Source organism: Paramisgurnus dabryanus, chromosome 20 (assembly GCF_030506205.2).
Source record: "Paramisgurnus dabryanus chromosome 20, PD_genome_1.1, whole genome shotgun sequence".
Classification (NCBI taxonomy): Eukaryota; Metazoa; Chordata; class Actinopteri; order Cypriniformes; family Cobitidae; genus Paramisgurnus; species Paramisgurnus dabryanus.
In genome coordinates, this window is record NC_133356.1 from 12,345,466 (window position 1) to 12,368,197 (window position 22,732).

Sequence of the window (22,732 nt, forward strand, 5' to 3'; positions counted from 1 at the left end):
GGGTGAACCATGAGTCTATTCATTATAATGATATTTGTTGTTCCACAACTTTAAAGCCCTCTGTCACCTAAAACCCAGACTCTTTGTGCCCTCATCCTCCTGAAAGATCCTGGGTGAATGGTTCTAAAATGTTTTATGTGGGTGTGGCTTTGTTTCTTGAGAAATTAAAGCCCTGAGACCCAGGATGAGTTAGAGCAGGTTAAATTTTAAAAAAGAGATGATACACATCGCTACTCTGACTGAGTCAAAACAAAGCTCTGGTTATCACCGATTGCGCTCTGGCTTCTCAAGGTCTTGTAGATTTCATCGTCATGCATGATGTAAGCTGCTGACAGGCGAGCCAGGATTTTATGTTTTGGGTTTTGTTTTAAAGACAAAGGTCAAATAAAGACAGATAAGCTAAAAATGACACATATGAAATCAAATGCTCAAATGCATAGATACAAAAGTCTTTAATAAATACTTGGATTGTTGGGGAGAGTCAAATAGGTACGATGAATGAAAGGCGGGATTCATTATGACCATCAGTGCATGGAAAACTAATCACAGGCATTAATGTGATAGACGTCCAGAGTTTTTTCTTAATGTTAATGTGGAGTGTTTACAATTTCTGTATAATCAAACATTTTGAAGTTACATAAATTAGATAACATTTCCCATTTTCGAATAATCCTGTATTCATCTTAACCTCCTGAAAAAATTTTGTACTACAGACACCAAATGAAACAAATGACAGAAAAAAATTGAAATTGTTCCCTTCATTCAGCCAAAGCAACATGCACTGACATTATTTTCCAGACCTTTTAAAACCCTTGACACAAATGCGTTCAATTGACCCCAAAAGTACAACAGGATGTCACACATAAATAAAGCACAAAAATACTCTGCATCCCAAATAAAGGAGGATTTCTAATGTGGGTTCAGCATCACTAGCCTAAATGTATCTAAAAATGGTATTAGTACCATTTAAAACAAAGCCTAATATTTAACACAAATACACTGGCTGGTTAGTTTGCAATTAACTGCAAACGTTTTGTACTTTATGCGGGTCAGTCTGATTTCTCAGACAGCAGACGACTCCGGCCCGGATCTGCTGACTTTGGCCTGGAGTCGTCTGCTGCCTGGTTTAGAGGTTCTGGTCCATTTGTGGTTCAATTGAAACAGTAGCATAATAGCACTCAATAATGTTACACATTAAGAATAAAACTCTTCCAAAGTATTCCAACATCTGGCTTAAAACTAGGCAGGCTGGGACAGTAACATAAACACATAATTATATCATGACTGACACTGACTCGAATAAGCAGGTGTTGAACATAAAGTGCCACTCAGACATGCAGCATATTCATCAAGTCTTTCATTGAGCGTTTCTCCAATCAAGTCGAGCTTCAGAGAAACATTCACCGTTTTCTTTCTTCTTTCAGCGTGGTCAGCGTGTCCGTTCCCTAGTCAACATTCATTAGGAAAATCCTTAAAATAACACATACAAGCAATGATGACAGAGCATGTTATGTTCAGATTATCTCTTATAAAGAGTCCCCACAGATAAACTAACAGGCTGTGGCCCTTTTACATATTTATATATATATGTATATATATAAAAGTTTCTGTCCAACATAAATAAAAGGAATGACACTGTTAAAAAAAGAGGGAGGAAGTCTAAGAGAGCAAAGGAAAAATGCAATAATTTTAAGAATGACATAAAAAAAGATGTTGCATAACTTACTAAACTCAAATATACACAGCTATGTCTTTCTTTTACTATTTACACATATATACACATGCATCATTGTCTCAGTGATTAAAGAAATATTTTCAAATGGGTGACTAAAAACCTTAATCTTTTGGTAATACACAGCTTACATTAACTATTAACCATCAAGTGCTACTACGGTGAGAGTCTATCAGTCAAAATAATCTTACTGCATCGGTACCAATTCCCTAAAAATGAATATTTGCGTCTCTACAGTATTTGTAGCAAAAATAACAAGAAACAACATACTGTATGTGTTGAGTATTATTGCAAATAAAAACTATATAAAAAATAAAAAGATGTAGCCGTATGTAAGCGCTATCTTGAAGGTCCGATGAGGCACTTATGTAAGAAATGATAGTTCCTAACACTTGACTTGGGGCAGGTCTGGACAAAAACAATTTAAAGCTGCCTATCTCTGATTCCTCTTTAGCCCCAAAGGTCAAAGGTGTCGCCATAGTTCACAGACATAATCTCAAAGTTCAGCCGTGTGTACAAAGTCCTTCTTATAAAAGAAAGTGAGTGCAAGTGTAAACAAAAGAAAAGGATTTCGAAAACCGTTCACTGAATGTCTGACTTGCTGCATTTCTTGCAAATTCCTGTTTCGTTTGACTACACGAAGACAAAAAGGACGAAAAAGCAATCGGTTTTTGATCATACAGCAATTTTTTTAGTTCTTTCATACAAAATGATCTTTTGTGTCTTCACTCGTGTGCTCATTCACATTGTTCTTACAGCGGTTGTCTTTGCCGCTGTACTGTGTCCTGTGTGGCTGGTGCTGGGCCGTAGGATGAAAAGTGCACACCACGTCCCTTTTAGTGTATGTGAGAGATGAGCATTTATGCAAAACAAGCCCTGTTTCTGCTTCTTCATCTCCTTCTTCCTCCTCATCTTCACGTTCAGCTCCGTCTCCAATCCGATCAAGAGGGTAAATCAGATTCTTGTTCTCCTGCGGCGTGTCCATGTTGTCTTTGTGCGGCGTGCGGACGCTCAGCACCGTCCCACGTTGGTTGTTGATGCTCTCCTCCATCGGCGCATCTCCTCTTTGTCTCGCTTTCCGGCGTCTCCGGAACCAGCACATGCACACGACGATACAGGAGATCCACAACACCGCAAACAGCACACACAATACCGGTACGAGGTATCCTGAAATGAACAAGCAATGCATGAAGCTAAGAAGAGAAAGAAAACAAAATGGGAGATATAGACATGATACATACCAACTGGGGGGTGAGGGTCCTGAGTGTCCACTCTGACCTCTCTAACAGCCAACAGTAGCGTGCTGTTGTGACGTTTCGACAGAACATCAATGATGGATCGGACCACGTCCTGTATCTGAGTACGTCCCTCAACAAAAGTGTATTGCTCATATGACTGCAAAGAAATCAAAAGACTCATGAGGACACTTAAAAATAAAAGTTCCTTTTTGTCAGACTTTATGGTGCCATAAAGAACCTTAAACATTCACAGAACCTTTCTATACCCAAAAAGTGTAAATAAAAGTTTTTTAAGAACCTTTGACTTAAAGGTTCTTTGGTGATCCAAAAAATGGTTCTTCTATGGCCTTCTAAGAACCCCTTCTACCACCTTGACATTCATGTAAATGTTAAGTTGTTATTTGTACACACTGATTAATATTTAACTTTTTTTAAATCACACAATTAAAATGCCATAGAAGAACTATTTCTGAGTAAATGGTTCCATAAAGAACCTTTAGTATCCGAAGAACCTTTATGTTTAAAAAGTAAAAAAGGTTCTTTACTAGATTATAAAAAGATAAGAATTTTTTTTTAATTTTAAGAACTTATGAATGGTTCTCTGATGAACCAAAAATGGTTATTCTATGGCATTACAGTGAAGAACCCTTTAAGCCTTAATTTTAAGGAATGTACAGAACATACAGTATGTACAGTTTTTGTAATGCCAGTCAGCACACTGACACTTACAGAACCGAAAGATGTGACATTTTGGACTAACCTGAGGTAAAAGAGATTAGAAGAAAGGAATGTAGAGAAGAAGAGAAGCAGAAAAATAATTACCAGATCAGAAATAAGAGATGTTAGACCTGACCGGGCAAGTTATTCACCTTTCACTTACATTTCATGACCAGCCACTTGCAATTTTTCTGTGGTAATACTCGGGGTATAAGCACACTGCATTCCACGGGGGACGTCCCAATGCTAAGCTTTAACATCAGCACAAAGCACAGTCTTATGAGGGCTCAGACCATAAAAGGTTACCACTCCTTTTCCGGAAAACTCTCAATGTTACAACATACAGTAAATCTCAACAGCATTACGCCATCAAAGAAAGAGAAGAACTACGATTCTAGCTATTAAGAGCTTAAAGCAAAGGACAAAAACTTTCTCCAAAAACTTTCTCCAAGCATCAGGATTTATATGGCAGTGATGTCACAATTGGTGAATGCGAAAGACAGAAAGAGAAAAAGAAAGAGAGTAAGGGTCCAATCACACAAAACGCGTTTTAGACGCTTGGAAACGCAATGCAGTGCCTTTTTTTGGTCAATTTAAAAAAGAGCAGTGCTTTGTGGCTTTTTATATTGCTAGGCAACCACAGAGTCCTGTCAATCAAATATTCAAGCGTGAGCGCTCTTTTGCTGTTAACTGTCATATTAGCAGAAACTTTAAAAAGAGGACGCTTGCTCTGACCTTAATCAAGGGTAAGACGTGCACACAGGAGAGACTGGATGACTGCAGTCTTCGGTTGTTCCAATCAACTGTAAACTTCTGTCACCACAACTGAAAGCCCGCCTCTCCCCTCATTCGATTGGACAATGGAAAGCGGCGAATGACGTTGGGCACTTTTAGGCAGCAAAAAACGCAAGGCGTTCGGTGCACATAAACAGCATGCATAACGCTCACTGCCCATAGAAAAAATGCGCCTGCAACTGCCATAAACGCATGTGGTGTGATCAGCCCCAAAGGTACACTTTTAAAAATAAAGATGCTTGAAAGGTCTTTACAAAAATGCCATAAAAGAACCATTTTTGTTCCTCAAAAAACCATCCAGTCAAAGGTTCCTCAAAGAACCATTTCTTTAATACCTTTTACTAATCGAAAAAACCTTTATTCACTACAAAGTACTGATTTTGAGGTTCTTTGGATGTTAAAGGTTCTTTATGGAACCATTCAGCCAAAAATGGTTCTTCTATGGCATTGTTAGGCACCATTCTTTTTAAGAGTGTACAATGTTAGAGAACTGGTGTGGTGTGTTAAAATTGGATGTGAAAAAATCAAAAACAGATGTGAAAGAAATAATTAATATTTCACAAAGTTTTTACAAAAAGCTCTCTCTCTCTCTCTCTCATCTGACTTTAAATGCAAGTGCTTTTTGAAGGAGTGCAAACTGTTAGAAAGACATGAATGTTTGAAAGGAAAGAAGAGACAAAATATGAGAAATAAACTCATTTCGGTGAAAAATTCTCTTTTTTGGTGAGTACACATGAACACCACTATATGTTGTCAATTAATAAAGCTTTGTGTTCTGTCTGAGGGGCAACCTTCCGATCTGATTGGCCGCTTGAGGCTGGCTCCAAAAGGGAGTCAGTTCCCATAGTTAAAATGCCCAACTTTACAGTAGAAAATAATATGTTTACAGCCCGGTACAATTTTTTAGGGGGGGTCTGTATAGCTAATTTTGCCCTTCATGACAACTGTGAGGAGGGTGAATTTGTGAGTGAGTGATGTGCTGTGATGGGCGACCAAGATGGCAACTGCAGACACCGCCCACTATTGGCTTCAAAAACAATCTTCAGAAACCTATGGATGACATCACGGACACTACGTCCATCTTTTTTTACAGTCTATGGTTTAGTCCCACTACAGTAATTGTATGTCCTGTATCAATACTTGTTGCTCTTTCAGAGACACCTAGCACTCAGAAATACAATGCTGGTTTACCACTGATACCATACTAATTGTTTTTTAAAAGATTTAACAATTGCAAGTAAAGATAGTGAGCTCACCATTGCAACCTCAACTGCATTTTGGCTGGTAGGTGATTGGTCGCAAAGAATATAAAGGGTGCTGTCTTTGGCCAGGACTCGTGTGATTGGCAGATAGGTTATCTCTGCGCAGACACCTTCAGGAGTTGTCCCCTATTAAACAAACACGCAAACACAAAACATTTCAGTTTCTATTTGAAATCCCTGATTTAATGCAACACCAGCCACTTAAAAAACTTAAAAAATATATTTTGTCTAACATTTTTTAAATGATCACCTGTGGAACAGTATCAGGGTCAAATACAAGCGTAACACGAGCGCAGTTGTCATCTAGATAGCCGTTGTTGGGTAGGCAATGAGAGCTGATTGGTTGTAGACGTTCAGGGGCAGAGCAAATCCCCAGCTGTTTGCAGGGTGGACGAAGACAAGACAGAAACTGATGCTCTACACACTCCTGCCCTGGTGGACACACGGGGTGCTGTGGCTGACCAAAACCTGACTGCAACAAGCAGGGCTGACGGCCACAACGTACCTGAAAAAGGGGGCGTGTCCACATACTGTTGGCCATGTACTGTTAATCAGATAGCACAGTTTAAGGTATATAATAAGTACTCACTTTAGTGCATCTGATGTTTCCATTCATACACTGACAGCTGTTGCAGCCTTCTTCCCAACGGCCACCATGATGAACCTGCAAGCCCGACTGATCGCATGACTTCCCAACACCGATGACTATGGATAAAAATATAGATAAAGATAAGATACTATCTACACCCATGAAAGTTATAAAACCCACTTACTGACTTAAACAGGGGTCCATTTAGGACAGTGCAATTTAAGATTTTCAGAAAGAAGAAGGAACTCACACTCTTGGCACCGTGGTCCAGCAAGTCCAACTGGGCACAGACAGCGATATCCGTTAATCTCATCCACGCATGTGGCTCCATACGAACAAGGATTAGACTGACACTCATCTACGTCTAGGAGTGACAAGTGTGGAAATAGGATTGAAAAAGAGAATAAGAGAGATGGTTACCTGTTATCGATATTCACAGTTACATCATTTCCTATTTTCACAGACATGTATACTTACTGATGCGACAGTCAGGCCCAGCAAATCCAAGAGCACATTCACAGCGAAACCAGTTCACCCCGTCCACACATGATCCTCCATTATAACTACATAGAGAGACAGACAATGCGAGGACATCTGAATAATAAACACTTGATTTTAATTCAAAGGCAGAGAAAAGATAAAGATGCTGAAAGTGGAATGGCTAGTAACATCATCTATGTGACTGAAAAATAATACAGTAAGGAAAGACATTATGTCACTGCCTATTACATCACTGACTTAACTTCATAGTTTATGTTTTGTACATGCTATGCAGATTCACAATTTTCCAGGAGTAAAATCTTTATACAGTAAGAATGCACAAAGCAAAGTCTACAAAGCAAGCTTAAGTACCCAGAAGAAGAATAACAACAACAACCCTATTTAGCTGTGGTATGTTTGTGACTTTGTTTTTGCCTTGTCTCATCTTTGTTTATCTGTTGCATCACTTACCATGGATGAGGGTTGCAGTCATCAACATCTGAAATGAGAAAGAAAACAGATCTCATGAAAGCAGAACTACCAGAGGACATATCAGAACGAAACCTGTCAGGACAAATCACAGCCTGCCACCACACCTGAAGCCCAATCACAGGTACACACATGGGAGAAAATCTCAGTTAAGGAGCCATAAGTTTAAAAGATATATATATTTTTTTAAATAAAGCAGGTGGTCTTACTCTGAGCACATGTGGGCCCTTCCCATCCATCTTTACAACTGCAGGTGAAGGTCGTGCCCCCTCCAACACAAGTTCCACCATTCAGACAAGGCCCGGAATCACATGAGCTGTTCATTGCTAGATGAAGGGCGGGTTAGAAACATTTACATGTATGCATTTTTATTCAAAACAACTAACAGTGCGTTCAAAGTATTTTATCAATATGTGTGTTCCCTAGGAATCGAACCCATGGAACCTTGTTAACGCAATACTCTACCAACAGATAAAGCCAAAAACCTCCATCTTACCTGTGTTACAGGTACTGCCACCCCACCCGGAGGAGCACACACAGTGGAACGAGTCTCCCTGATCATGACATGTTCCTCCATTAGCGCATGTGCTGGGATCACATTGATTGTCACCTGTTACAACAAAGCCACATGTTTGGTGCATAAGCATAGAACTTGTTGTCTAAGCCAAACTCGGACAACCAGTTATCCCGAGGCGGACACTACTTAAGTATTTTTACTTTCTACATAAAAGTAAATTTTTAAGTATTCGTATTTTATCAGTGTTTTTCTTTGGAAGACATACATTCCAAAGCATATTATCATCATTTTTACTCCACTGCATTTCATAATTTCAAGTTTTTGGTTTATATTTAATATTTGAGTACATTAAACATCTAGTTTTTTTTTACTTTTACTTAAGTAAAAAGTACTTTTGTACTTTTACTCAAGAAAAGTAAAATATTTTTATGTAATTAGGTATTAAATCAATTTTAATATGCAATATAAAAGGAATACACAGTATGATTCTATGCTTTAGAATGTAGTGAACATTTTTTAGTAAAGTACATTTTTCCCAAGACAAACACTCTGATAAAGCACAGATGCTTGGAAAATGTACTTAAAATACTCAACCAGTGTCCGCCTCTGCCTAATGATCAACATTACTGGCTTTGTATTTAGGGTCCTGGAGGTCTAGCGATTAATGAAAGTCAAAAGCAATGACAGGGGTTTAAAAATTAACCTTTTACTTTCCCTTTTTAATATACTTACAAATTCTATATTAACCTCCTAAGACCCGAGCTTTGGTTTGTCTTTTTTCAGATTTCTTCCAGCTATTTTGGGGTTAGGAAGAACCAATAAATGTAATAATCAAATATTTTTCTTTGAACACGAAGCAGTGTAATTGTCCATGTTTGTGTACAACAGGTTCCAGTTACACAGAATTAAGTATTATGGTGCAAACAACAAAAAAATGTGATGTCCGCGTATGTGGACATCCAGGTCTTAGGAGGATAACACTGAACTCATCAAAACCATGCATTTAAATATAACTGTATTAGCATCACATATAAAACTTTATGGGGCGGTTTCCCGGACAGGGATTAGACTAGTCCTAGGCTAAAATAAATGAAAGAGCTTTCCAAGCTGAAAACAACTTGTACTGACATATCTTAAAATACATCAGTGTTCTTTGTTTTGCCTCAAAATGCACACCAGTAATGTTTTCAGTAAGACATGTTTGTTAAAACTAGTTATATTTCCTAATTAAACTCAGGTCTAGTCCTGGCTTAAGATAATCCCTGTCCGGGAAACCACCCCAATGTTGCTTTTGTTCGGGGCCAAATTGACACCAGCAGAAAACAACCACAAAAATACAACAAAGCAATTATAATCTTTTATAGCTGGAGTCTCTCAAACCTCAAAAAGAACATAATGTTAAAACATGAAGACACACACACACACACACACACACATATACTTACGTGAATTACAAGTCTTTCCCTTCCAGTTGTCTATGCAGCGACAATAGAAATCATTCAGCAGATCAATACAATGACCTCCATTTAGACAAGGCTCATCCCTACACTCATTCACCTCTGTAGAAAAGGACCAAGGACGAGTGTTAATGCTTGACTTTACATTTTTATCTTTTACAAAAGCATATGAAGAAAAAATCAAGCTTGAAATTCTCCATTACTGTAGTAGACAAATAAAGGGCGGATTGCACAATAGGGATTCGCTCCCCGCTCCCCAATTTGGCTGGATTGCATTTAATTTGCCGTCATGGTTTTCACATGAACCCTGTTGTGTGCACAGAGCCAAACTAACCCATTTTATAAACCCTAGTTAGTGTGTAATGTTGCAATAATAGCAAAATTAAATGATCAAGTAAAATGATAAAGCTCAAAGTTCACTGCCAGGCGATATATTTTCTTTAACAGAATTCGCCTTCTAAAGGTTCTCTAAGCGAATTTACGCGTTTTAGACCATAAAACATTATTTGTTACATACAGCACACATCTCCTCACTATCTGCTTGCTACCTGACCGCTGATCAAACTGTAAAAAAACGCGATCTCTGTAGACAGCCCAGGCTCTACAAACTTCAATATACAAACAGTGGCCAAACCTGCACCACGAAACAAAACAAAGTTTTACAGCCAATAAACGCCAAGAAGGATTTGGGGGTGGGGGTTGGTCGCATTCACGAAAGCACGGAAGGGAGGGGGAGGAGTTAACTACGCTCGGTTTGTTTGAAAACAGTTCAAATATCAACAACAAGTGACGTCCAACATATTCGCTTAGAGAGCCTTTAAAGCCTACAGCGAACGGCCAGTTTGGACTACAGCCATCTACTTCCTGCTTTAATGACGTCAGTAGAACAGTTTTTTGACTAAACTCCGCCCACAGGAATACGTCAGTCGCCAGCTAAGCTAACGGCAAGCTAAGCTGCTATCGAATCACGACACACTAGACAAACTACACAATCAGAATTCGATACGTATTTCTGAAGGAGGGACTTCATAGAACAAGGAAGTCATCAGCCGGTTTTGAGGACAGTGAAAACAGTAGTATACAGATAGGTAAATTGTGTGAAAAATACCACGTTTTTTACACGTAAAACATGAACACATATTATATTGCGCACTGTAAACATAATCAAAGATTCAAAAACACAGAAAGAATGGGACTTTTAAACCACCTAAAGCTCTAGTGTGAAATTAAATTGCCTTAAACGAATTAAGACTAAATTGTATAAGGCAGATATATTACCCAGGTCACAGAGTGGCCCTTCAAAGCCATCAGGGCAGACACAGTGGAAGGAGTTGATGTCGTCGATGCACGTTCCTCCGTTTTGACATGGAGATGTTGCACAATCATTTATATCTGAGAGAAAAAGCCACACAAAGATATTAGTCTGTTTTGAAAATAATGGCGCGGGTTCACACGTGTGCTCTAACACTTACTTTCATGACAGTATATTCCTGTAAACCCTGGTTGGCAGGCACATGTAAAATTGCCTCCTGATTGGCTAATGCAGCGCCCGTGAGGACCACACGCATTGGATAAAATGTGCCATACCACTTTTAGTGTGTCATTGGTTGTCACGGCAATAGTACAACTGTCAATCACTAAAAAGAAAGAGAACACAACACAAGATTATTTTTTTTATATTGTATATACAATTTTATATTGTATTATATAATAAAAATTGAATATAATATAATGAAATGACTTGTGAAGGGATGACACATGTAAAACAGGATTTTAGAATTAAAGGGGCATAACTTTTATCACAAAGGGGTGGTTTTCCAGACAGGGATTAGCTGAAGCCAGGACTAGGCCTTACTAAAAACATTACTTGTGTGAATTTTGAGGCAAATTTATTTTAGTCCAGGACTAGTCTAATCCCTGTCCGGGAAAGTGCTCCATAGAGTTGCAGAGTTTATCCAATCACAGCAGACGTGAAGGTACAGTACTAACAGTGACTACACAATGATGATGTTACACCAAATTCAAAATGTTTTATATGTCTCCTTAAAATAAATACATATCTTGACATGCACTGTGGCCATTCACCTGCGGTGACCTCTTGTGAGTTATCTTTTTTACCTTGGCAGGTGCAGGTTTTGCAGTAGTCTCGCAGCTGATTACACGTCTTTCCCTCGTATTCATCTGCGCAGGCGCAGTAAAAATCTCCCTGCAGAGAGTGACACTGAGCTTTATTCTGACACGGGTTCGGATTGCAGAGATCCACCGGTACCTACAGAGAGAGTAAGCAACAGAGAAAGAATGAGTGAGAGTGATCGAGAAAGTCAAAATGCATTTGGATGTGTGTGTGTGTGGTTACTTACCTCACAGTTGGGTCCAGTGTATCCATATAGACACTCACACTCATTTGAACGGCAACGTCCACCATTTTGACACGGGCTGCTAGCACACCTGTTTTGCTGAACTTCGCAGTGTCTTCCTGTAAACCCCGGCTGGCAAAGGCACGTGTAACCATGACGATCATCCTAACAGAGAGACACAAATGTGAACATGACTCACAGGTGTGTAAGATTGGAACAGAAGCCAGCTTTTGAAGTAAGGGAGTTTTTATTACCACCTTAGAAACATCTACATCGATATTAATCATAGAGATTGCCACACATACTCTAAAGCTGGCAAACAGTTATGTCAACTAAAACAAGCGCGTACCCACCTGACAGCTTCCTCCATTTTGACACTGCCCATAACAGCTGTTTACATCTATAAAATAATCACAAATAAAATCAGGATAACATGCTTGTTCAACAGCTGTAAACAAAACAAATGAAACGAAGAAAACAAGAAGTCAGAAGGCTGAAAGCGGTTATTCGTGCAAGAGCACGTACGAAACACATGCAAGTTACTATAGCAAGAGAAAACTGGTTTGAGGAGAACATCAGAGAGACAAAGCAAGGCAAAATAAAAACCTGACTGAAAATTTCACCTTTTATTGCTCGCTAACTGCTTATTAAAATGGTCGTTGTGAATTTTGCCAAAATGTGCAGCCAATATTCAGGCTTATGAGATGTACACACCAGAAGCGAATTGAACTATTTGCTTGAGTAGATTACATAGAAAGTCAATTTAAATAGATGCGAATTTGCGTGTGGCGATGCGAATGACGCGAATTGGCCAGCACGATTGCTTCAAACGTGTTGAAAATACTCAAGCGTAAAATTCGCATGAAACCCCCGAGTAATCTAGAGCTGTTACTTGCTGAATTTAACATTTGGCCATGGCAATTTTTTGCTCAAGTTCAATATTTGAGACATGCTAGAGGCGAATAGTGCATGTTTGTGGCAATTGTGCCGTCCAATTTGCGTCATTCGCATCGCCACGCGCGAATTCACATCTATTTGCGTAATTGCATTCATTACGTATGTAATCTGCTTGCGCAAATAGCAGTGGCGGCTTGTGAGTGTTTGGAGTGTCATGTGTGTTGCTTACGTTTTCAAAATATGTGTTTTTTGCATCATGTAAAGCATGTGCATCCCGTGTTTTGTCAAAATAAGTGGTCTGAACCTTTTACTAAGTGGCTAATTCTTTAATTTGTTTGACCAAATTCATACATTTTAAAATATTTGCTTTCGCCCCTATAACATTTGGATTACGGTTGGGGTATCATTATGTTTTTTTTCCTAAGAAACATACGTTTTTGTGCAATTTACTTTATACGAATTAACATGATTTTGCCAACTCGTAACATATGTATGAATTCCTGTGAGATCAGGTTGCAGCAACACATTGCTTATTCATATCGTAGCAATGCTGACATTGCGTCAAATTTCTGGGTCGAACTTCTGGGTTTCAACCGGCTTGTTCCTTTAAGATGCGTGTCATGCAATATTCGCTTCTCCCAGCATGGTTGTAGATTTTTACTAAATACTACAATAAATACGCGAAGAAGAACCACTGGAAGCGTTTAATATTTTGAGCTTTCAGTCCTGAGGTGATTTTATTTTACAGCAACTGTTTGAAAATTTGTGTCACTTTCAACCGGTCGGTGTGCTTCCGCTAGAAGGTGTGACAAAATATTTTATCTTGGTACTTACAAAATGTAATCGAAACCTAGGAAGGAGAAGGTATTTAAATAAATTGCGAAATTTGGTAGTCAAGTTTGTGGTGGTAGATTAGGGAATGTCCTGTCAGAACATCAGAACTGCAGGCATCGTTCTAAAAACCATGGGCCTGAGTCTGAATAAGACAAACGAATTCCAACTAAATTGCCCATTCCAACTAAAACAGTAAATGTTCATGATTTCATTTGAAAGAACTAACAAAATTCTACCGTTTGTTAAAATTTCAGGCAAATATTTGATGAAATTAGAAAGTTACAAGCAAAAACATGTGAATAAGCATCATTTTCGGTCACACACCTTCCATAGACATCCATATATAACTTTTCCTCTGATTTCTAATATTAAAAATATCATAAATTTTTACAACCCATGTTTCTTTTTAAATGGAAATGTCTGCTCTGTCTAGTCGTGTGATCAATTTTTAACGTTGGGTTTTTTGAAACCTTCCTAAAAAAAGTCATTTTTTCAGGTTTCTCAGAAAACACAAATAAATGGAACTAACTTCAGAGGTTGAGTAGATTTGTGTTCTTCTTGATACAGCTGCCATTTTGAAAAGCTTGTAAAATTGCCTAATTCTCAATGTCTTTTGACTTTGGCAAAATTAAACAGCCTCATGCTCTTGACTTAAGCCATTATACTGTTCAAATGAGGATGTGGGCGATTTTACCAGACGTGGCCAGGATCATGAGGAGATGACTTATGCAAAAAAAAAAACTTTTTTGACAAATAATGACATTATTATAGGAAGGTGACGATATGATTCTTTTGTATTTTAAGACAATTATTAATATTCAGTTTAATTTCTATAGTGCTTTTCACAATTTTATATTGTTACAGTAAATACATTTTAGTGAAAGGGAATAAGGAAAAGCATATAGAAAAATACAACGGCGTAATAGCACATAGTGCTAATAAGCAGGACAGCTGTGTTTTCTGCTTCATAGAAAATGAAGAATCAGTGTTAACAGCAAGGAGGAAAATAATTAAAATATTATACTCTGCATAAAAAGAGAAAAAAGAGGGATATAGACTTATGTTTATATATACTGACTGATATTACAGTTGGGTCCCGCCCAGCCCCGATGGCAGTAGCAATGATATCCACCAATAAGATTTTTACAAGAGTAAGCATTTAGACAAGGTCTTCTCGTACACTCATTCACATCTGTGTGAGAGAGAAGAGCAAGAGAGAGGATTTGGAATCAAGCCCCGCCACCAAGCTCAAGATCTATCATGACAAGCCACATAAATCAACCATACACATATACACATCCTCTGTCCTTCCAACAGCTTTTTATTTCAAAATCCCCAAACTAAATTTGACCATCACTATGCTCATGCCTCCAACACACTTGGCATCTGTTAATGCCAGAATGCTTCAAAAAAAGGAAACAAAACCGAAACACATGGAAAAGAGCTGATTTAAGCTAGTCAAATAGCGAACTCTTTCCAATAACCACCTTGGCCACATTGAGATGGTATGACCAGTTGGTAGCTGGTGGTTTGTCTAAGATGGCCCAGCTATTGACCAAAACACAGCCACCAGTTTAAATTGAATTTTCCAGCTAGGTATAGTTAAGTGCTTCTTATAGTTTTTGTGTAGACAGTTGTGTGTTAACTGTACACTATTGGTGTTAGGGCCGACATTTGACTCCCTGCTGCACAGGTAACCCTGCCTGCTCCACACCTGAGACCGGAGCCCTACCTGAGAAACTCAACCTACTTCCCATAACCAGACACCGCAGTTACGATTGCACACTGTGATTGTTTACGAGTTATCCAGCATTTCCTCTTGCACCAGCAGCCTTGGATGTTGGAATAAAATACTTTCACCACACCCCTCTTAAGCGTCTCTTTCTCCACCTCATGATAACACTAATATAGTCCCCTCAAATAAGATAAATTTACCCCCTGTCTTAGCAGTTGCCAGGCCCGTTGATATATTTAGCTTGACTTAAATCACCTGGGTCAGGTTACAGATAATATTCAACTATCTGCTGTGACCACAAGGCCTCGATAGAAATTCCATATCGTACACACACATGCATAACTACAAACTCAGGTTAAGTAAATATATAAGCATATATTTGCAGGCATATTTCACACTCATGCTCTTCAAAAACAGTAAAGACACACAAACACAAGCATCTCAGTGTAACACAATCAACTGTGAGTAACTGGTGCTGTAAAATGTAAACATAAAATTCAGTTGAACGCCAAACTCTTTATTAAATTAGAGAAGCAATCTGCACACACGGAGAATTGCTGAAATTTGAGAGGTGATTGAGGCACTCCATGATACCCCCTGTTAAGGTTTGATCCAGTAAAACACTGTGTCTAAGTGTAGGATGGTACTGTATGACACCAAGTCTCAAAAGTTATTAACTTAAACACTCAGGGCACACTATCCAAACCAAACCGCGCTCGGGCGCGTTTGACCCCCTAAGCGTGGTTTGTTTGACTAGTGTGATCGCTCTGTTCCACGCCGCGGCCGGGTTCTAGAGGTGGGCCGGTTCACTTGGCCTCAGGCGCCGAAGGCTGTGGTGTGAGCGCAAGCGCGCCTGAGCGTGATTCAAAAGGTGAAGATGTCAGTTGCCCGACCACTTACCTTCATCTGCCTCCGTAAAAACCTTTAGATGCACGCAGCGGGGTTACGGGAATATCCGAGCTGCACACGTGACAGATCAACTAAGCAATATGATGACATGTGAGAGGGCTGTCTGTAATCGCGCACCAAACGACTCAGAATAAAAAACACAGACTTATCATTACGGTGGGTTCCAGTGTTAAGAGAGCGCTTTACTTCCTGCTTTTTCAAAACAACCGCATCTTAATGACGAAAGTGTGCCCGGACTCGGATCGATAAAAAGTACAGTGTGAGTGCGTGCACCTGGGGGAGTGGGGAGGGGTGACAATCGCGCTGGGGCATGGTTTGGTTTGGTTTGGATAATGTGAGTGCGCCCTAAAACGCAAGGTCTCACCTATCTGACAGGTTTTGCCAGTCCACTGTGGGAGGCATAAGCAGTCAAAGCCATTCTCAAGATCAAAGCAAGTCCCTCCATGAGCGCACGGGTTTGAGGCACATTCATCTTTGTCTGAAATGCAACACACACAATGTAAATAAATATGTATCTCATATTAATTAAGAACATCTCTGCTTGTGTTGGGAAAAATGGAAGAGAAAAGTAAGTGATCTCTGACCTTTAGCACAGGTGGGCCCATCCCACCCTTGGGGACACTGACACTCGAACCCTGAAGCCAGTTCATGACAGGTCCCACCATTTGCACATGGATTTGACATGCAGGCATGCTCGGCTGTGTGGTACACAAACAATATAATGCTTTGGTCATTTACATTCACAGTTATGCATTTGGCAGACGCTTTTATCCATACATTTCTTTTTCCAGTATTTGTGTTCCCCGGGATCAAACCCATGACCTTTGTGTTGTTAATGCAATGTTCTAACCAGTAAGACATAGGAACTTTTATGCATACTTTCTGGATTTTACTATACATTTATGATGCACAAATATTTTAAACAATAGAAACTTTTGGCTCACTTACCGATATGGCAGTTTTTTCCAGAGTAGCCCTCAGGACAGGTGCAGAAATACTCATCTGGTTCTGTATTCAAACATGTGCCTCCATTCACACAGGGCGTGTGCGTGCCACAGTAATTCAGATCTGTGCAGAAACACATAAGTGTAATGTATTAAAAGCTGAAATATCATTTAAATCATCCAGAACTGTACATACTGTAGCATCACTTCAGTGCAAGAAAGAAAAACTTTTTAACCACTTAGATACAGTATATGTGGATGTTGGATCACTTATGAACAAGGCTTTGAACTGGTTCACGGAACGAAATCGAAAAATAGAAACTTTTGATGTTTTGCAAAAAATACATTTTCCGGAACAGAATTGTTTATTTAAAATAATGGTAACCGGTTAATACCGTTATTTTTTTTTTCGTTCTTTAAAAAAATTTCTGTGCAATATGGCTCTGTGAAGTTCACTTCTGGTCGTCGTTGACTCATCGGAGAAATAAAAAGCTTGCCACCAGCCAGTAGCCTACTCAAACCCAAGTCTTTACGGCGCATTCACACGGGGCGTAAGCGTTGACGCTTCCCATTCACTTTTAATGGGTGACGTCAAGCGTTGGCGAACTGAATTGTGGATCCGTCGGCGCCGCGTCAGTGCCGTTGCTCGCGGCAGAAGTTGAACATTTCTCAACTTTTCAAGCGGCAACGCGTGCGTCAGCCAATTATATCGCCTTATGCAAATAACCTAGGCAGAACCAGTTACGTTTATGGAAGACCGGAGCTTGTTTTGCGGCCACAGTGATTGGCTGTTGGCCACGCTTCAGACAAGCCTTCCGTTAAGCGTTAAAGCTTACGCCCCGTGTGAATGTACCGTTAATGCTCAATCATAAAAGGTAAATATTGTGGGCTACCAAGTATCTCAAGATTTTGTTTGTTTTTTTATACTAATTAGTGGTGTAACTGATCTTAGTTGATCTGCGATCCGTACAGATCACGACCCACGGTTCAGCTCGCATGCGATTCACGGATTAATACGCAAATTTAAATAGGGTGAAAGTTGATCATTTGCACATGTTTCAAAGGCTTGCAAACTTTGAATCACTTAACACTTAAGTGATTTTAAACAATTTAACCGCAAAAAGGCGCTAAAGTGAGCAATTTTCTGTACGCACAGACGCACGCACATGTGGTTGAATGGGTCTGGTCCAACTCCAATCAAATGTGATTATCTCTATGCCCTTCAAGGATCAGAACTCTTGATGTATAAACTTGAGAGAGAGTTGCGCTACTGTGTCTCATACTGTGGTCCATTCAACTACATTTGGCGATTAAAGCACTGAAAAACAATTTGCCTTCCGTCTGTGTGCGCATGTTTAAGTGCACTCAAAAGTGCATACACGGAGAGACGCGTTTCAAATAGCAAGCAAACAATCTTTCTGTTCTTGACAGGACACATACAAACAAAATGATCTCGAAATTCCACAGTATTCTTTTTCTAATAAAAATATTTGTTTAAGTGGTTAGCCAATAAATGACATGGCAGAAATTGTCCTTGTCTTAATTAATGTATAATGCTGAAACAAATGTTGGCATGTCAGAATTACAGTTATGCCACTTACATAATGTAGCCTTTTTTAATGTTTAATGACAAGATAGAGACTTAAGGAAATTATGTAGACTAATAATTTAAGTTTAATGTCCTAACGATCAGCTAACTTATTTGTATGTCCCACAGCTGACATGGAACGTTATTAACCGGTTCGGGAACTTTATTTTTTGTTCTAACCGGTTCAGGAAAGTCAATTTTAGGGTTGAACCGAAAACGTTAAAATACTGTTTCTGTTCGGAACGAACCAATTAGGAAAAAAATCTGGTTGAAAGCCCTGCCTATGAATGTGGTTAAAAGTGGACGAGCTCAAAACTTCTTACACCTGTATTTAGCGTTGTTTACTTGTAATCCAGAGAGCCAAAACACATCTTAATACCAGGTGTAAACATCTTAGCAAGCTTTGATGATAGATGATAACTGAATCATTTGTATCATTAACTTCCTCATTTGGTGGTTTTATCAAACAAAATATTCCTTATCTCGAAGGAAAGAACATGGCAGAAAACATTTTAGCTTTCCATTTAGAAGAGGAAAATGTGTGAAGGTCCAGAGTGAAAGTGAACAGACATCAACTGCATGGCATGCATTTACTATCTTAACAAAACATGCATGAGTTAAGTGAGGAGTTTCAGTTCATAACACACAAAGATCACAAGAGAGAAAGAGGGTTGCATATAACTGTGTGTGTTTGCATATGTGTGTTTTGCTGGCAGGACAGTAAGTGTATTTTGTGAACGTATTTGCTGAACATTCCTTACCTTTGTCACACAGAATTCCACCCCAGTTCTTTTCACAAGTGCACGTCCAGGGCTTCACGCAGGTCCCATGCACACACCCCGGGTACAGCAAACACTCATCGCACAGTGGACCCTGCCAGCCATATTTACACCTACAATGCCAGCACAATGTGAGCATAGAAATATACAGTATGAAAACGTTAAAAATACAGACCTTAGCTTTAAAGTGGAACTGTATATTTTAGTTACATTAACACACCTTCACGTTTACACATTTTGTATACTACAGTACATCATTAACAGAGAGCCAGGGGAGTTTGGAAATGGTGGGGTGTAAAGGTTTTTCTAGTAGCAGACACAGGTCATGACCTCTGTCTCTTTCCTAATCTTAAACCGCAATGGATTCCAGACAGACTGGTGATCAAAGGTCATTTCCACCTCACATGCTTAAAAAGATGATTGGGGTATGGCAAAGAAAAAGAAAATCATTCAAAAATGCACTTACAATCCACTGTATATAATGGCTACTGTATATTTAGTATGGCATACTAACAAACTGCCTTTACCATTCCTGCAGTACATACATACATACCGGTACCATATGCTCTGTACAATGTGCATAAATGCTTACATATTTGTAAAGGTGCAACAATCTTAGTGTGCCAGCAATGTTGTATAAAATGTAATTAAAAATGCAATTCAAAATGAATATGGAGATGTGGTTCCAAAACGCAATAAATCCATTTTGACTAATTTTGGTAAAAATCTGTTTTCTATACCAAGAAAGTGACAAGATGAAAACCACTATTTTCTGTTAAAAACTTTCACATAGCATCTTTAGGTTATAATAACATTAAAAAATCAAATCAATAATTTGATTTTCAAATATTTATTATAAAAACTGATAATTTTTTTCTCAAAATGCTATAAATCAATTGAATCAATATATAAATGTGCATTCATCTTTGCCATGTTATATTCATTTAGTTGACTAGTGGTATACACCAATAAAAAAATAAACATTAATAGCATTAATCAAAACACTTACTTTGTCATATTAATAACACCGTCATTGCTGCTGTCATCGTTGTGACGTCGTCGCTGAACCTTTCTGACAGCGATCGGGTGTAAAATGTTTTGTTACTGCTCGATTTTCGTTGACTTTGAGTAAAATAATGGAAAGTTTTTCAAAAGATCCCCTGAGGTCAATGTGTTAGCATGATAGAAGCTTGATGCTGTCGTGTAAGAACAAGCAACAGCCAGCATTTTTCCTTTGCCCGAGTGCCTCTCACATAAATTATTAGATTTTGATGGCTTACGTTTCTTCTTCACCACAGAAAACCGCAGGTTAATAAATGCCATCAAAAGTATTATTCTGTTTTAGTTTGATTGTTGATCACAAAGTACAAAGTAGATGAGGAAAACTAGGATTCTGTGTGTATTCAACGCGCCGCCATTGTTGTTTACAAGGGGTGGAATGGCGCGCTGTGATTTGTTGAGCAGATTTATTGCATTCTGCAGAGGAGGAGGACTGGCATTTGCCACGGTTTGGAAAAAATGGAGAAAAGATGACAGAATAACACGGCGGATATCGAATTTTACGTAAAATGAAGATTTTTTTTTTAAATAGCGTTTATCGCGTTTTGGAACCAAATTCTTGATATATTACATGATAAAGTCATGTGACAACAATGTAAAATATTATTTTAAACCTTTTTAATTGCCTAATGAATTGTTTTACATGCCTTTTTAGATATTTCATTTATACTGTGCATTATTCAGTAAAAAAAATATTCTGAACCCCATACACATATTGTACATAAGGTAGCTTCCTAATTCAGCTCTCTTCATGGTTTATTAAAAATGTAACCACTTATGAACACACTCATTTATGTCTTTGGAAAGCTTGAGATTAGAGAAAGAGAGACTAAAACTAAAACTAAAATTGAAAGACTTACACACAATCTCCTGGATTGTCACACATTCCATGAAGCTCACTGCAGCCTTGTTTACAGACAGCTGAAAAACATCGATGTGTAAATGATTTGAATTATATTTATGTTTTCCCATATAATTTCCCTCCTTCCATTTTGCTATATAACTGATGATACAGTAACAAACAGATGACTACACTGACAAAGGTCACCCTATTAATAATGCTCACTACACAACATACAGTATACACACACCTGTCTTGCAGTCTGGCCCGATCCAGCCCTCCATGCACTGCTGATTGCCGGATTGATCACATTGGTAATGGCCAAAGTAATCATCTCGGTGGCGACAATGCTTGTTGCACTTGTTGCCGTAGTAATTTTGGTCACAGCGCACACGCACGCTGTACTGGAAGCTGGTCGTTTGACCCTTGTGCCGAATAAGCTGTTGTTCCTCACCGGGGTTCATTTCACCACGATTAATACTTCGCTCGATCAACAGTTCATCACCTGCAAGAAATATTAATGTGTGTGTTACACGTGCACAGTACAACATGGTCAATAATGAAGCATGCTGGTCTTCCTGCTTTAGTGGAACACTCTCTCTCTCTCTTTCTGTGTCTCAGACTGTTTGGGAGCCAGTGAGGAAATAATACAATCAGGAACATACCAGGAAGTACCCCTACCCCTCCAAAAAAACACATACACACCCAAGTTCCCTCTTGAGAAGAGAAACACAGTGACCTCGCTAACAACTGCAGTCACAATCTAGGGGAAAGTCGGTACAGTACGTGGGTGTGTGTGGGAAAAAGACTTAACGGGCTAAGGGAACACAACATCAATGATTCAAATCTAATCTAAGATGTTCATGAATATAGGTGCTTTGATTTTTGACTCTTTAGCTTATGGTTCTCATGTTTCACCACCTAACCCTTTATTCCAAACAAGAAATTCACAACTGAATGAATCTGGAGATGACATCATCAGCAAAGGGATAGTCTCTTACCTAAGACTCATTTGCATATTAAAGAAGAGTGGGGACAGCATCAGGCCTATTCAAAATAAACTGGCCTCCAAACTTGGAAATCTTATTCATAATATTCCCACAGGAATAGGGGAAATATTTTAGACTCTAAAAATGCAGGCTTGTTTGAACCCCTGATGTCTGTCCCAAAGAAAATACCCACAACCCATAACAATAACCATAGGTTTGGTATAGCCCCCCCCCCCCCCCAAAAAAAACCCTGCTATTTAAGAATGTCTGAAGGATACAGACCCCTAAGTTTGACCATTAGCCAAGGTGCTCTCCCTTGTGCACAATTGCTCACAAATCCTTCCCCAGCTGCCCTCACTCACAGCATCTCCATCCACATGCTCTCTTCCTTAAATGGACACCTGATTCCAGAAGTGGAACAAAAGCTTTGACATACTGTCCTACTTTCCGACTAAAAAAAGGTATTCAACACTCTCTTTCATGTCGAATGTGCCACCCCCCTATTTTTGCTGTCCTCACTTCCT

General features: G+C 39.0%; 1 protein-coding gene across 2 annotated transcripts in view; it reads right to left on the reverse strand.

Moving 5' to 3' along the window:
• Positions 1–428: 428 nt before the first annotated feature.
• Positions 429–22,732, reverse strand: part of jag2a (jagged canonical Notch ligand 2a) — a 35,080-nt gene continuing 12,776 nt past the window's right edge. The window contains exons 4-26 of one of the 2 annotated variants that reach the window (XM_065296436.1): positions 21,470–21,724; positions 21,239–21,299; positions 19,302–19,432; positions 16,957–17,076; positions 16,593–16,706; positions 16,373–16,486; positions 14,443–14,556; positions 11,987–12,033; positions 11,637–11,798; positions 11,395–11,545; positions 10,749–10,913; positions 10,555–10,668; positions 9,265–9,378; positions 7,799–7,912; positions 7,512–7,628; positions 7,285–7,312; positions 6,811–6,896; positions 6,584–6,697; positions 6,334–6,449; positions 5,995–6,249; positions 5,739–5,870; positions 2,974–3,127; positions 429–2,899 (exon numbers count right to left, since the gene is read on the reverse strand). In XM_065296436.1, coding sequence (XP_065152508.1) covers positions 2,433–2,899; positions 2,974–3,127; positions 5,739–5,870; positions 5,995–6,249; positions 6,334–6,449; positions 6,584–6,697; positions 6,811–6,896; positions 7,285–7,312; positions 7,512–7,628; positions 7,799–7,912; positions 9,265–9,378; positions 10,555–10,668; positions 10,749–10,913; positions 11,395–11,545; positions 11,637–11,798; positions 11,987–12,033; positions 14,443–14,556; positions 16,373–16,486; positions 16,593–16,706; positions 16,957–17,076; positions 19,302–19,432; positions 21,239–21,299; positions 21,470–21,724 — 3,245 coding nt within the window. In that variant the 3' untranslated portion in view covers positions 429–2,432. The remainder of the gene's footprint in view (positions 2,900–2,973; positions 3,128–5,738; positions 5,871–5,994; positions 6,250–6,333; positions 6,450–6,583; positions 6,698–6,810; positions 6,897–7,284; positions 7,313–7,511; positions 7,629–7,798; positions 7,913–9,264; positions 9,379–10,554; positions 10,669–10,748; positions 10,914–11,394; positions 11,546–11,636; positions 11,799–11,986; positions 12,034–14,442; positions 14,557–16,372; positions 16,487–16,592; positions 16,707–16,956; positions 17,077–19,301; positions 19,433–21,238; positions 21,300–21,469; positions 21,725–22,732) is intronic. The other variant, XM_065296437.1, reaches the window with a different exon arrangement.